This window comes from Callospermophilus lateralis, chromosome 13 (assembly GCF_048772815.1).
Source record: "Callospermophilus lateralis isolate mCalLat2 chromosome 13, mCalLat2.hap1, whole genome shotgun sequence".
NCBI lineage: Eukaryota > Metazoa > Chordata > Mammalia > Rodentia > Sciuridae > Callospermophilus > Callospermophilus lateralis.
Window position 1 is genome coordinate 70,122,424 of NC_135317.1, and position 14,797 is coordinate 70,137,220.

General features: G+C 34.1%; 1 protein-coding gene across 2 annotated transcripts in view; it reads right to left on the reverse strand.

Annotated features, from left to right (window-relative positions):
* The window catches only part of Rps6kc1 (ribosomal protein S6 kinase C1), a 196,616-nt gene that overhangs the window by 134,338 nt on the left and 47,481 nt on the right, over positions 1–14,797 (reverse strand). For both annotated transcript variants that reach the window (XM_076831739.1, XM_076831738.1), the window contains exons 4-5: positions 12,181–12,296; positions 4,304–4,397 (exon numbers count right to left, since the gene is read on the reverse strand). In XM_076831739.1, the coding sequence (XP_076687854.1) occupies positions 4,304–4,397; positions 12,181–12,296 (210 nt within the window). The remainder of the gene's footprint in view (positions 1–4,303; positions 4,398–12,180; positions 12,297–14,797) is intronic.

A 14,797-nucleotide genomic window follows, 5' to 3' on the forward strand; every position in this document is an offset into this window, starting at 1 on the left:
AATCTTAAGATCTGCTACATATAATAAGCCAATCTCTCATATTCTGCTTGTGGTTATGATCACCTAATTATTTTCCCTTATTTGCTGCATGAAGCTGGATAACATCCCTCCTAAAACTGCAAAGGAAGTCAAGTAATGTATTAGGAAGAGGAAATGACACAGGTTACCAGATGAGACTAAACCAACATCAAAGGCACCAATATCAAGGGCAGCATGGCAGTAAAGCCACCTGCATCCTTCAAACAGGCCAACAGATGAGAGAAACATGTCAAGATGCTCAGTTCCCATGCACCATCTGGGCAGGTTTCCACAAATGTCACAGTAATTTCATAGCTAAGTTTAATTCAAATAAAACACAGAAGCCTAAAATGGAAATAAAATGTTAACTATCAATTATATCTCCTCTCATCTTTGAGAAAATATAGTTTAATTGCTTTGGACAAAGGAGATAAAGAATAACCAACATTTCTTTTTAAAAATGCAAAACAATGTCAACCTTTTGTCTAAAAATCTACAGAATAATTTCATAATGTTCAGCCTCATGCTAAATAAAATACAGTTGCCAACTTATCACAAAGTTATTGATTTCATGACATCTCAAAGAGGTTTCTCTATTCTACTGTACTATAAAACAACTGTAATTTTTACACAAAAGGATATACCCCAGATTTTCATGTTTCCATCACTACTTTGATTCCATAGCAAATTAGGATTTGTTGATTGCATTGTTAATGTGATAAACTTGCTATGTGGCATGATTTATATATAGCTTGTCCCAAAAAGCGTGTGAGCTGGAAGCTTGGTCCTCAGTGTGACAGTGTTAGGTGATATAACAGTTAAAAGGACTTAATGAGAGGTAATGAAGTCAATGGGGACATCATCCTCAGAATAAATTAATGTAGGTCTCATGGGACCCCAATTAATTACCAAGTGAGTTGTTGTAAAAAGAACTAGACTGGCCCCTCCCCAGTCTCTGGGTTCCTGTCTCACCATATGATTACCTCTGCATGAAGCTGTTTCCCCTCCTTTAGGCTTTTCCACCACGTTATGACATAGCCATGAGGGCATTTACCAGAGGCTGAACAAATGTGCTGCCCAACCTTGGTATTTCAGCTTCCAAAACCATAAACAAAATAAGCCTCACTTCTTTATAAAGTACCCAGTCTCTGGTATATTGTTACAGCAACAGAAAACAAACTGCTATGTCTTGTATTTCTAACTGCAATTAAACAATCTTGAAAAGAGCAGGCTGTATTAAGATTTACCCCTCTGGCTTATTCCACCAAGAAACAAATTCTTAAGTATGTAAAATGACAATCCATTTTTAAGACATCATTTGAAATACTATACTCAAAGGAACTGTTACGGAGTAAATCATCTCACATTTCGACTCTAAATGCAAACTACAAGCATTTGTCAATAGGATATCTTTCCGATCCTCCATTTCACTGCATACCTATGGGGCTTGGTTGGATGTCACCTTTCTTGCTCTGTTGCTACTGAATGCCCTTTCCTGTCTCTGTATTTTCCAGACTTTTTACAAAGTAAATCTTCCACTTTCCTATTATATCAGACAATCTCATGATATTTACTACTCATTTTCCCTCTGAAATAACAATGAATTTGTAAGCTGTTTGACAATGCTATCTATCTGTATTTGTCAACTTAGGTGTCTTGTTCATCAGGATTAATGAGCCAGACAAAAAGGCTTTTAAAGGGGAGGGGGAAGGAGACATTAGCATTAACAGCATTTCCAATTTCATGCTCTTCGGTCTCATGAACCACTGCAGTTGAAAAACTAAACTTTGGTGACAGGATAAAATGTCAATATTAGTTTTAGGTGCATAAGTCTTTTTCTGTGTTTTTAACAAAAATGTTGTCCCCATTTCTCTCATAAAAGGAATTACACATTCCTAAGAAATAAATCCTTCCAAAGAAAATACATCTTTTTGAAAATTTAGAGGTAAACTCTAAAACAAGTGCGTTGGGAGGGTTATGGGGTAGTCCTGTGTTATGCCTGTGGTCTTGGTGTAATTACTAACACAGCACTGGCTTTAATTCTCAGAAGTATCTCAATTTGAACAATAAATTGTAGGTTCACCCTAGCTTTAGTTTATCTCTCCTTTAGCATTAATACAACCACCTGTTCACTTGAACAGTCTCAATATTTAGCACACCATCCCAAGAAAAATTATTCCTAATAATAATGCTCCTCCCCCTCCTTCTCTCCCAGACTACAAAAATGAACAAAAAGATCGTTGCACTGCTCCCATTATGACTACCTTAAACTAAAATAGACTCCTAATACCCTTTCCTCATCATGGTAGACTCCCATCTAGTTAACAAAGGCTATCAAAAGAACATAATCACTCCCATATCACACAACCTTTGATTCTTGTGTAAAAAAAAATTAAAAGAGAGGAAAGAAACAGTCTACATGTTCAAGAACAACACTCCTCATTAATAAATATGTAACTTCAAATCTTTCTAACTTTCCTACTTGTTTGATATTGGACATCATAAAGAATCAGTATATTTTGCAGGTGAAAAAATCTACTCCTCTTCCTGATGAGTGAGGAATCTGAGGCAACAGAATGATAAGGTTATCCCAGAGAAGTCACCTTCCAAGGAAACCAGTTCTAGAATTAGGATCACACTAGCATCCCAAGCAAGGGCTAGACTTTTTTCAAATCTTTGCAAAGGGTCTGTGTCTACCAGGTCATGGAGAATAGATTTTTTTTTTTTTTCTAAAAAGCATGACAGGTTGTGGAGAAAAATTACTGTCAACAATGTTTGTCTATAACTCTGGCAAAACCAAGATGAAGTCAAAGATACTGAGGGCTAAATGGAGAGCCCTAGAAGCCTGTGTAATGCACATGGCCTCCATACATGTAAACAGAAAAATGTAAACAGAAGGTTTACATAAATGGACTTTACTTTTAAGTCAATGGGAGGCACAAGGTAAGAATAAAAGCTAACCACTTCTCAAATGGTAGCATCAAAAGAATAAAAAAAGTAAGTACATTATCCCACATAACTGATAGGAACATATCTGCTCTTACAAATCAAGAGACAAATATCCTGTAATAGATACGTCAATGTGGCTGACATCAATGCATAGCCTCACAAACCCAGCACTACAGTAGTGAGACTGCAACTACCTCCTATATGACAGTCATAAAGCATCATCCTCCACCACAAACTCAACTCATGAAAGAGATCAAGAAATATTACTCTATTATCTTACCTTTAATAAACTAAATCTAAGCTACACCTCATTAACTCTATTTTTAAAAACCTACCCCCACCTGTCCCCTATCTTTCTTTCTTTCTTTTTTTTTAATATTTATTCTTAAGGGATTGGGGTTGTGGCTCAGTGGTAGAAGCACTCGCCTAGCACAGACGAAGCCTTGGGTTCGATCCTCAGCACCACATAAAAATAAGTTAATTAATGATATGGTATCCAACTACAACTAAAAAATAAATATTTTAAAAATATATTTATTCTTAAGTTTTCAGTGGACACAATATCTTTATTTAACATTTACATGGTGCTGAGGATCAAACCCAGTGCCTCGTGCATGCTAGGCAAGCACTCTACCACTGAGCCACAACCCCAGTGCCCCCCATTTTCTTTTTAATTCCATTATCTTCCTTGAAAAAAAAAAAACTAGTTACAGAAATCCAAAAGCTAAAATGTATGTATTAAAATTTCCATATAAATTCAAGTATGGCTTAATAAAGGAAACAAACTAAAGAGTAAACATTCTTGAATTAAAGTGATTAAAAGTACAAATATTGCTTTGGTTTAGACTCATGTTACTAGAAAACATATCAAAAAGATTGAAACTACCTTAGTCTTATTCTTTTTAGGCAATTAAAATAAGTAAATTTTTAAAGCCAGCCTTGAAATTGTCTAAAAGTAAGATACTGCTAAGTAAACTTTAGTAAAGCATTCTTATACCACAAATTATACTGTCTAGTATATAAGAATGCCTTACTAAACACTAAACTACACAATATACCATTTCATCAAATTTAAGATGCCATTAATTTGAGGATAAATCACTATTTTATAAATCACTAAGAAAAAAACTTCTAATTAAATGTGAGATACTAACAACCCAATACCAACACACTCAATATCAGAGACAATTAAATATAAAAAAAATTATATAAAAAAATCAGTAAAATCCCCTCAAATTCCTAAATACATCTATTTTTTAATATATAGATATGATTTACAGTCTTCTACAAGAAAAACCTCTAAATGCAAAAAAAAAAAAAAATTAAAGTCTCTTACCTTCTGTACTATACTCAGGAAAGGTATCAATGAGGGAGTCTGAGTGAGCTTCAGCAGGACCAATTAATTCAGAACCATCATTAATTATTCCACCCTAAAAAGATCAGAGTAATTGTTTTCTTGTCATTAAAAACATTTTAAAATGGTAGTATTTATTAGTTATTTTGACTGAGTATATATAAGAAATATAGGCGCTATTAATCTATTAAACTAGTTCACAATTACATTCCAAAAATCACTAAGTATATCAATATTGGTTCATCAATTATATAAATGTACCACACCAATGCAAGATGTTAATAATAGAAAAACCTGAGGTGTGAAAATGCACAAGAAGAAAAAACTCACCAGCTTAAGAATATTTTTTCTTAAGGACGGTAATTTTAATTAGTGATAAATGATGAAATGCATCAGGAAGTCATTGAATTTTATCAAATTTAAACTACAACATATTATACAACATCTCAAGTGATCTGAGAAGCCATTCAGGTTTGAGACTCACATGTAACTTAGGTAAAAGTAAAAAAATTTAAGATATTTCTAGTGAAGAGAGAGTTTTTTTAAGACATAAAAACAAATATAAGATTGATTTCTCAGTGTGACCATCATTTTAATCAAATATCTAGATTTGCAAATTCAGACCTCAAAAGATATTTTCACTTCCTCAACATGCAACTAGAGAATGCTATGATCAGACAAGAAGTGGTGGCGCGATTCTGTGCAGTGACTTTATGGACCAAAGGCTGCAATCACAGATAAAATGACTTATGATACTTAAGACATTATAAATAATTAAAACAGTAATCCTTCTGCTCCTCAACATCCTTCTTTCTGCCTCCCACCAGCAAGTTCTATGTCCCAAACACTACTACCAAGAGAGTAAATTCCCAGCGAAATACAGACCCCATTAGCTCTCTAGCACAGCAAAAAGAACTGTCTTTATCTAGTTAGAAAAATTTCACCTGACAACAAAATATGTATCCCTTTTAAGTACCCATAGAATATTCTCAAGGACATAGCATATGCTAGTGAATAAACCAAGTCTCCCTAAATTTGAAAGAACTGAAATGACACAAAATACATTCTCTAATCATAATTAAACAAAATTAGAAACCAACAATAAAAGAAACTTCAGAAAATCATCAAATATTTAGAAATTAAAGAATCAATTTCTAAATGACCAATGGGTCAACAGAGAAATTACACAACAGGATATACAATAGGCTGAATAAAAAAAAAAATTAAAAAAAGAGAAATTTATGGGTTGAGGCTCAAACAGTGCTCAGGGACATTTATTGCTGTAAATCCTATATTAGACAAGAACATTCTCAAACCAATAACTTAAGTTTTCACTTCAAGGAATTAGATAAACAGCAAAATAATTCCAAAGCAAGTAAAAGGAAGGAAAGTTTAGAGCAAAATTTAACAAAATGAAATAGAAAACAAAATCAATAAACAAAAACTGAATCAAAAGTTGTTCCTCTGAAAAGATCAACAAAAACTGCAAATTTTTAGCTAAGATGACCCAGAAAAAAAACAGACAAGATACAAAATTACCAAAAGGATAATGAAAGAGGAGACATCACTAACACCTATAAAAATCAGAAACATTGCTCTTTTTTTGTGGCAGTGATCAGCTGCTTCAGGATGAAGCTCCATTATTGCCTTCCCAGCCACTGGCCGCCAGAAACACATTAACATGGATGATGAGCTCAAACTTTATGTTTTTTATAAGGAAAATATGCCACAGAGGTTGCTGCTCACATTCTGGGATAATAGAAGTGTTATGTGGTCTGTCTCAGTAGTAGAAATGACAAACAAGGTCTCCCCATGAAATAGGGTGTCTTGATCCCCAACTACATCCATCTGCTATTGAGTAGGGGGCATTTCTGCTATCGACCACAGAGAACTGGAGAAAGCAAGCATAAATCCGGGCATTGTGGATGTCAATGTATTCATTCTCAACTTGGTTAACGATACTGCCAAAGGCTGACAGATACTACAGTGCCTCATCACCTGAGGCACAAAATGAGGAAAATCCCCAAACTATATGATCTCTCTAGAAAAGACAATGTCTGCCAATTATTACCAGGTAGCTGGGCTGACAACCTGGTTCACAAGAGCTGGCTGCACCAATAACCTAGAAGACGACAAAAGAAACATTCAGAAATACCTTTTGCTTTCAGGAATCAGAGACTGCTCTCAACCTTAAGGGTCTGTTGGAAAGAAAAAGAGACAGCACACCTGAGACCCTATTTATTGAGGGGAAGACACTTAAGAAAGTTCTTCCCAAATGAGGCAAAGGGATTGAGTTTCAGGGGGTGCAGCCCAGTCTCACTGGGTGACACCCACTCCCAGAGCTTCATTCTCCTACTGAGCAAAGGTGAGATCCACCTGTTTCCTGGAGCAGCTGAAAAGATTCTCACACCTGTCACTCAAGACTAAGGGTCCATGCTCACTTCTGTGTCACAGCTCCTGACAGCTAATAGTTTTAAGAAAGTCCTTTAATAAAGAAGACAAGCCCCCTAAGATTAAGTATCTTATTCCTCCACATGTCCTGCAGGACAAACACTAGTACATTGCTCTGAAAAACTGGCCCACTAAAGAAAACAAGAAGCTGCACAATATGCTAAACTTGCCAAGAAAATGAAGGCCAAAGAAAAATGCCAGCAACAGACTGAAAAGAAACACAGGTTGTCCTCTCTGAGAGCTCCTACTTCTAAATTTGAGTTAAGTAAAAAATAAATAAATAAATAAATAATAAGGCTTTTTAAGAGCAATAAATAAGATCAGACTTTAAAAATTAAAAATGTTTTATGAGAATTCTGTGAACAACTTTATGCCAACAAATTATATAATTTTGGTGAAAATTCCTAGAAAGACATATTACCAATGCTGACACAAAAAGAAGAAAAAAAAATCAGAACAAAGAATAAGTAAATAAATTAAATTAAAATTAAAAATCTTCCCACAACAATTCTGCTCCTCCCAGGCCTAAGATAAACAAAATTTTCATAATCCACATAAAAACTATACACTGATATTCGTAATAACATTATTCATAAATAGCCAAAATGTACAGAATCTAAATTTTAACTAGTAAACAAAAACAAACCTAAAGTGGCATATCCATAACCATATGAATGAATATCATACAGGCATAAAAAAAAATAAAGTACTATGCTACAACACAGATGAATCTTTAAAGCATTATACTAAGTGAATTCCATTCACTACTAGATTCCAAGAATAAGAAGCTGAGTAATAAAAGTAACACAAGAAATACCAGACTTATACCTTGAAAATTAAAAAATACTACTGAGAGACATTAAAAACATATGAATAAATGGAGAGTCATTTCATGTTCATGGATTAGAATAGTCAAGATGATAATTCTCCACAAATTGAACTACAAAGTTAATGTACTTTCAAATTAAATTTTATGAAAATTTTTGTTCATATGAACAAGCTGATGCCAAACTTTTTTATGTAAATTCAACAGACTCAAAATTTCCATAACAATTTGGGCAAAAAGTAGGCAAACTTATATTATCTGACTTCAAAACCTATAAAGCTATAGTAATCTAAGCAGTATGGTCCTAGCATAAGAATAAGCACAAATTAATAGGACATATCAACAGTCCAAAAATAAGCCATCACATTTACAGTCAATTTATTTTCAATAATAGTGTCAATTCACTGGAGAAAGGAATCTTTTCAATAAATGGTGCCAAGACTATTAGTTCTCATGTCCCAAAAGATGAATTTACACTGTTGCTTTAATCCATACATAAAAATTAACTGAAAACAGATCACAGACCTAAATGTAAAACTAAACCATCTAGGGAGGAAATCTTCATAGCCTTGGGTAAATCAAAAAGCTCTAGAAATGCCAAAAATAGCATAATCCATGAAAAATGGAAAACCTGATAAGTTATACTTTATTAAAAACTGGAAGTTTTTATTCTTCAAATAGCACCCATTAAGAAAATGAAAAGACAAAGCCACAGATTCAAAGAAAATATTTATAAGTCCCATATCGGACAGGGATAATAATACCGTACTGTTCTGAGGATTGTATCCTATATCTAATAGAAGACTTTTATCCAGAATATATTCAGAGCCACTCAATCAAAAAACAAGCACATTTTTAACAGACATTTCACCAAAGAAGTTATATGAATAAGCACAGGAAAACATTAAACATCGTTACACCATTAGGAAAGCAAAATCAGACAATACCAAGTATTGGTGAGGTTGTAAGAGAACTAGGACTTCCACACATTGTTGGGGTATATAAATGGTAAGTTAATTCAGGAAACAGTTTGGCTGTTTCTTTAATACATAAACTTAAGATTCAGAAATTCCAGTCCTCACAATCTACCCAAGTAAAATGAAAACATATATCCACACAAAGATATGTACATAAATGTTCACAGTAACCTAAGTTTTAAGAGCCAAATGCTAGAATAACTCAATGTCCATCAACTTGTCAACAAATAAACAAGATATGGTATAATCCATATACAGAAGTCCCTCCTTACCTACAACTTTGCTTTGCATCTACTATCAAGTGCAGATTGAAAATATTTTATGAAAAAAATCTAGAAATAAACAATTCATAAGTTTTAACAACTTTTATCATAGGATATTGCTATAATTTTTGTATTTTATTATTATTGTTGCTAATCATTTATTGCCTAACTCATAAATTGAACTTTATAGGTATAAACAAGAAAAAACATAGCTTATAGTTTGGTACTCCCACAGTTTCAAGCATCCATAAAGCAGCTTGGAACTAATAAGAGGGAAACTACTAACAGAAAACTATCCAGCAATATACAGTGAATAATATACAGAATGACATAGTGATACAAGATATAACATGGATGAAGCTCAAAAACATGCTAAGTGAAAGGAACTAGAACAAAAGACTACTTATCATATGATTCAATGTATCTGAAACATTGAAAAAAGGCAAATCTATAAACAGAAACAGTGGCTGTGCAGGGCTGGGAATGGGAAAGGGAAACACTGGCAAGAAGACACGGGGAAACTTCTTTGATGTAATGGAAATGATCTAAAACTGATCGGTGGCAATAGCTCCACATGTCTGTAATCGAAAGTCAGTGCATTCATTGCATACTTATTATAACTGGTAAATTTTAAGTTACGTCAATAACGCTATAATAAATAACCATTAAAAAATTTGTGATGGAAAAACATAAGTCAAACAAGATTAGCAATATACTGTTAAATTTTTTAATGTCTGGTAACATTTTTTAAATTATAAATTATATAATTTATAATTTATGTAGTTGTAGATGGACAGCATACATTTATTTAATTTGTTTATTTTTATGTGGTGCTGAGGATCGAACCCAGTGACTCACACGCACTAGGCAATTGCTCTGCCACGGAGCTGCAGCCTTAGCCCCTATACTATTAATTTTTGAAGGTAAATGAGGAGTAATACACAGATCCATTATTTTATTCCTTCAACTCTTAAGAATGTTTTAAAGAAAAGTCAGGCTGGGCACAGTGGCACACACCTATAATCCCAGCAGCTCAGGAGGCTGAGGCAGGAGGATCATGAGTTCAAAGCTAGCCTCAGCAAAAGCAAGGCACTAACCAATTCAGTAAAATGAGACCCTGTCTCTAAATAAAATACAAAATAGGGGTAGAGATGTGGCTTAGTGGTGGAGAGCCCTGAGTTCAACCCCAGGTACCCAAAAAAAAAAAAAAAAATTCAGCCTAAACAAGTGGCTATATGGTCATTTATGTGTGATATCATCAGTGTTCCTACAAACAGAAAAAAAATGTTATTGAGGCACATACCCTACAGACTGGCTAACCCAAAACCTCCCCTCACTACCCCATCCTCAACCATGATCAGAATCAAAAAGCTAAAAATCATCTTCCGGTGATCTCCTTCAAATTAAGGATAGTCATGTGACCCAGTTCTGATCAAGGAGATGTAAGAACTACCTCTAGACATTCTTTCTGTAAAAGCTAGCATGTTTCTTTTGACACTTTGCTTTTCATACTCAAACCCAGAAATCTAGATACTTGATAACATTCCTAAACTCTATACTAGTCTGTAACTACCTTCCTCACTCAGACCTCTTGGATGAGACAAGAGGCAAGCTTTTTTTTTTTTTTTCTTTGCTTGTAGCTAAATAACCTTAAAGACCATATTTTCTCTATTTCAAAAGACTAAAACTACTGTCATATCCTGCTCCTGTCCAGCACTGCTTAAAATAGTTCCAAGATATTTTCCAAAATTACTATGACTCCTCTTAAAACTGTCAATTTTTTCATGAACCCTAAAAATAAGGTCTCATTTCCTAAAGTGTAAAAATTCTTCTTCCAGAAGCAATTATAATCAGGCATTCCAAATCCAAAAGAAATGGAACAAACAGGAAACTTTTATTTAAACTGTTTAGAACCTATAATTTGACTTCTATTAATTCCCAAACTGATTTTTTTAATTCTATACCTTTCACCACCTCTATAAAGAAAAAATCTTCTTGCTTAATAGTAATAGCCTTTTTCTGTAAGTACTGATTCTCTGTCAGACAGTGGGGGGGAAAAAACTATAACAGAGAATAGCAAAGAGTCAAATACTGTATCAATCTGACTTGGTCTTTTATCCCAAAGATCTGCACTGGGGAATTAGCAGAAACCAAATTTATGATCTCAGTCTAGTTTGCAGAGTAATGAAAAAGTAAGCAACAAGGTCAATCATAAGGAATTTAGTCAATACAAACCTACCTACCTCTCTCTCTCTCTCTCTCTCTCTCTCTCTCTCTCTCTCAGATACTGGTGATTGAACCCAGGGGCACTCTACCACTGAGTCTTATCCCCACCCCCTTTCATTTTTTGAGACAGAGTTTCACTAAGTTGCCCAAGCTGGCCTCAAACTTGTGATCCTCCTGCCTCAGCAAATTGCTGGAATTACAGGTCTGCACCACTACACCTAGTCATTACAAAATTTTCTATTACTATTTCTATTACTCTAAGTATAAGTCTGCAATGTCTTTCAAAAGATCAAATTTCTTCAGTAAACTAAATTAGGTCATAAAAAATGCATTCCCTGTGTAGAGATTCACTAGCATCAGTAAAATTAAATACCCCACTACTGATATATCATGATAGTTATGTATTCTAAGAAATTTAATTTATACAAACCAGTATATTTTCAGCTAAAATAAAAAAAGGAAAAAAACAATGATAAAACCATCACCTAGCTTTTTTTCTAAAAGGCTAACTAAATGCAATAGGAAAACTGTGGGGGTAAAAACAGTGAAAGAAACTGACGACCTGCACAGGTTAAGTTGAAAATATATTAGAAAATAATTATTAAAAATGATAAATAACTCAGAATTAAAGCATTATGTCAAAAAACTCAAAACATTAATATTCAATGACCTCAGATAATACTACGTGCAATGGCCTACCTCTCTAAAACTGTGCAAAGACTAATTTTTTATATCGTTACACAAACCAACATAATTACAACAAATGTAATATGGACTTGTAGGATTTTATATCTCAAAGAGAAGTCTGCCACTGAAATATACCTCAAAAAGAAAAAGAGTTTCACGATACCAAATTTTAATGTATTCCAATTGTGATTGAATTTGAAAATCCCTAAGCCCTTTGTATCAATTTTTTAAGATCTTTCAATCAAAAATTGTATAGCTCTTTATGCTAAAAGCAAGATATGCCACAGACATGGTTATTTAGAAATTCACTTCTACGTTTTTAGTGAACAATGAAATTCAAAAGGAAATGAATTTTCTACTTGAATTTACTACAAATTAGAAAATAAAAATATTCAATATGATATAAAATATTCCAGAAGACTATCAAACCTTAAAAAAATCCTCAAGCTGTTTACTGTTGTAAAGAGCTGGAATATTGGCAGAGAACTGTAGCAGGTCTTCAGCACACTGTCTTCTCTCTTCAATAACAGTTTCGTCAAATCGCCCTAGAATTAAATAAGAATCAACACTTACAGAAAGAACAACCAAATGCTGCTTCATGACAGTTTGTGTCCAGAGATTAGAAAGCAGCAGCTGGCCTACTACTGCCTATTTGCTTATTATGAAAACTTCTGGAGTCACATCTAGCCTCTATAGTGAAAATAAGCAAGAAAAGAATGTTTTTGATAAAACAAGAGGCAGAGGTATCAGTTGATAAATAAATGCGTGCTCATAATCTAGAACCTGTCAATGTAAGAATTTTACTATATAAGAAGCTGGTGATTTGAAAAGAGAATTTTAAAGGACTCAAATGGTTTTCCATAGTAATTTAATACTATAATTACTCATAATTTTCCCTTTTCTACTCTTTTTAGTTCATAAAGGGGCTGAAGAGAGAAAATTATGAGAACGTATCAATGGGGTCAAAAATCTCAGCTTAAAGCAAAAAGCTTTTATGTTCAAGTACATGTGTGATGCCGTCTGCATCCATGACAGCACGCTTGGGAGAAAAAAGAACACACAGCAACAGTGAGTTCCACTTTACAAGGTGATGAAATGTTAGTTTTCACAGAATGTTTTAATGATATATACAATTTGAATGCTGAGAAGACATTTTCAAATATGATCATTTTGTATGGCTCTTAGTTTAGATAGCTGGTTGGCATTTGTCACATGCCTTGTTTCTTACTGATTGCAATATAGGTTTAAAAAATACAAAATCAGAAGAGTAGCATTATCATATACTTCAACAATTTAAGTGGTTTTGCAAAGCAGTAATAAAAAACTAAGACACAAAGAGACTCCTAGTTATATAAATCAAAGCAAGAATTTGAAACTAAACCGTTAAAAATCCTTCTACTCAATGTATCTAATGCTTATAGTAAAGTGTCTATTTCATGATAACTAAAAAAGGATACTGATGTTAGACCTGGGTTCAAATATAAGCTCCAGCATTCACATTCACTAGCTGTAAATCCTAAGGTTGATTATTTTCACACCATAAAACGAAGAGAAGTAATAATGTACTTAATGCTTACAGTTCCATGTCAGGCACATGGTACACTTAATAGATTATCATGGTGTCCTTTAATCTTTAAAAGCTGTTGTATTTACTGGATAACAGAGCACACTAGCAACTTGTGAGTGAATAAACAGAAAAATTTTCTCAAAAAAAAAAAAAACTCTTATAGTGGAATACTCTAATAGGAAATCTTAACAGTAGGTTCATTTAAAAAAAAAAAAAAAAAAAAAAAAAAAGCCACAGTTCATGGATAGATTTCTGAGAAAACAATCCTAATAAAATCCATGCATGTATACACAGGTACAATTTTATAAAAAAGGGGGTATAATGTTCTTTAGTGTCCTCTAAGAGCCCAGGGATTGGTAAAGGTTAGCAGGAAAGTAGCAGTCAATTAGAGAATTTCTAATATCTAGGGTTGCTTTATTTACTATGAAACAAGATGCCAGTTGCAATTCAAATATTCACTTTCCTACTTAGCAAAATAATCCTTAATTTTTAACTAGATATATGAAGCACAGGGGGAAAAAGGCTATAATTGTCATATTGTCTTGTAGTTAGAAGTGGACATGGACTCTATATGTTCTGGCCTAAAGCAGTTAAACAAAAGTTATTTTGTAGCTTTCCAGAAAGTCTTTTAAAAAACAGAGCTGATATAAACCCTCTCCCAGATTTTCTTCATTGTTCCTTCCTACAAATACTGCAGTCTGGCTGGGTACAAAATAACCGAGCCCCCAGGAGGCACTTGTAGGTTCAAACAGGAACTACTTTATTGCCCGAACTCCACCAGCACTCCACGGACACTTCCAGGGAACCCTCTCACCCTCCACCGGGAACTCCAAAGTAGTGGGCGCCTGAGGCAGCAGGAGCCTCCCTATTGACAGCAAAGGTCTATATACAACTGAATACACAGCTTAACTTAACCATCATCATCTCAATGGCTCGCTGGTGTCACCTCTCACCACTCCCTCTGGCAAAATGCCAGGTGCCACCCCTACTAGGCTGTGGCCCTCAACACCAGGAAATACTGTGAAATGGAAAGCCAAAAAAATGACATGATACTATGCATGGTAGCACATGCCTATAATCCCAGCAACTCAGGAGGCTGAAGCAAGAGACTTGCAAATTCAAGGGCAGCCTGGGCCATTTGGTGAGACTCTTAGAGTGACCCTGAGTTCAATCCTTAGTACACACACACACAAAAAAAAAAAGACAAAAGAGCAAGAAAACAGGAGCTGGATTCCTAATCACTGAACTGCCATGAGGCTATCTCCAAATCTTTGACCATAAGAAAGAAATTGGCTGCTATTTCATTGTAAATTTTGTCACAAGTAACCAAACCTAATATAATCCACTGTGCTAAATCTATGTTTCTATTAGTTCTCAGTTCATATGCAACAATTAGATTACACGCAATTCTCTCATGACAATAGCACACATAAAGTGGCTCTACTAGCTTACCTATCGACAATATTATCCAGAAACAAC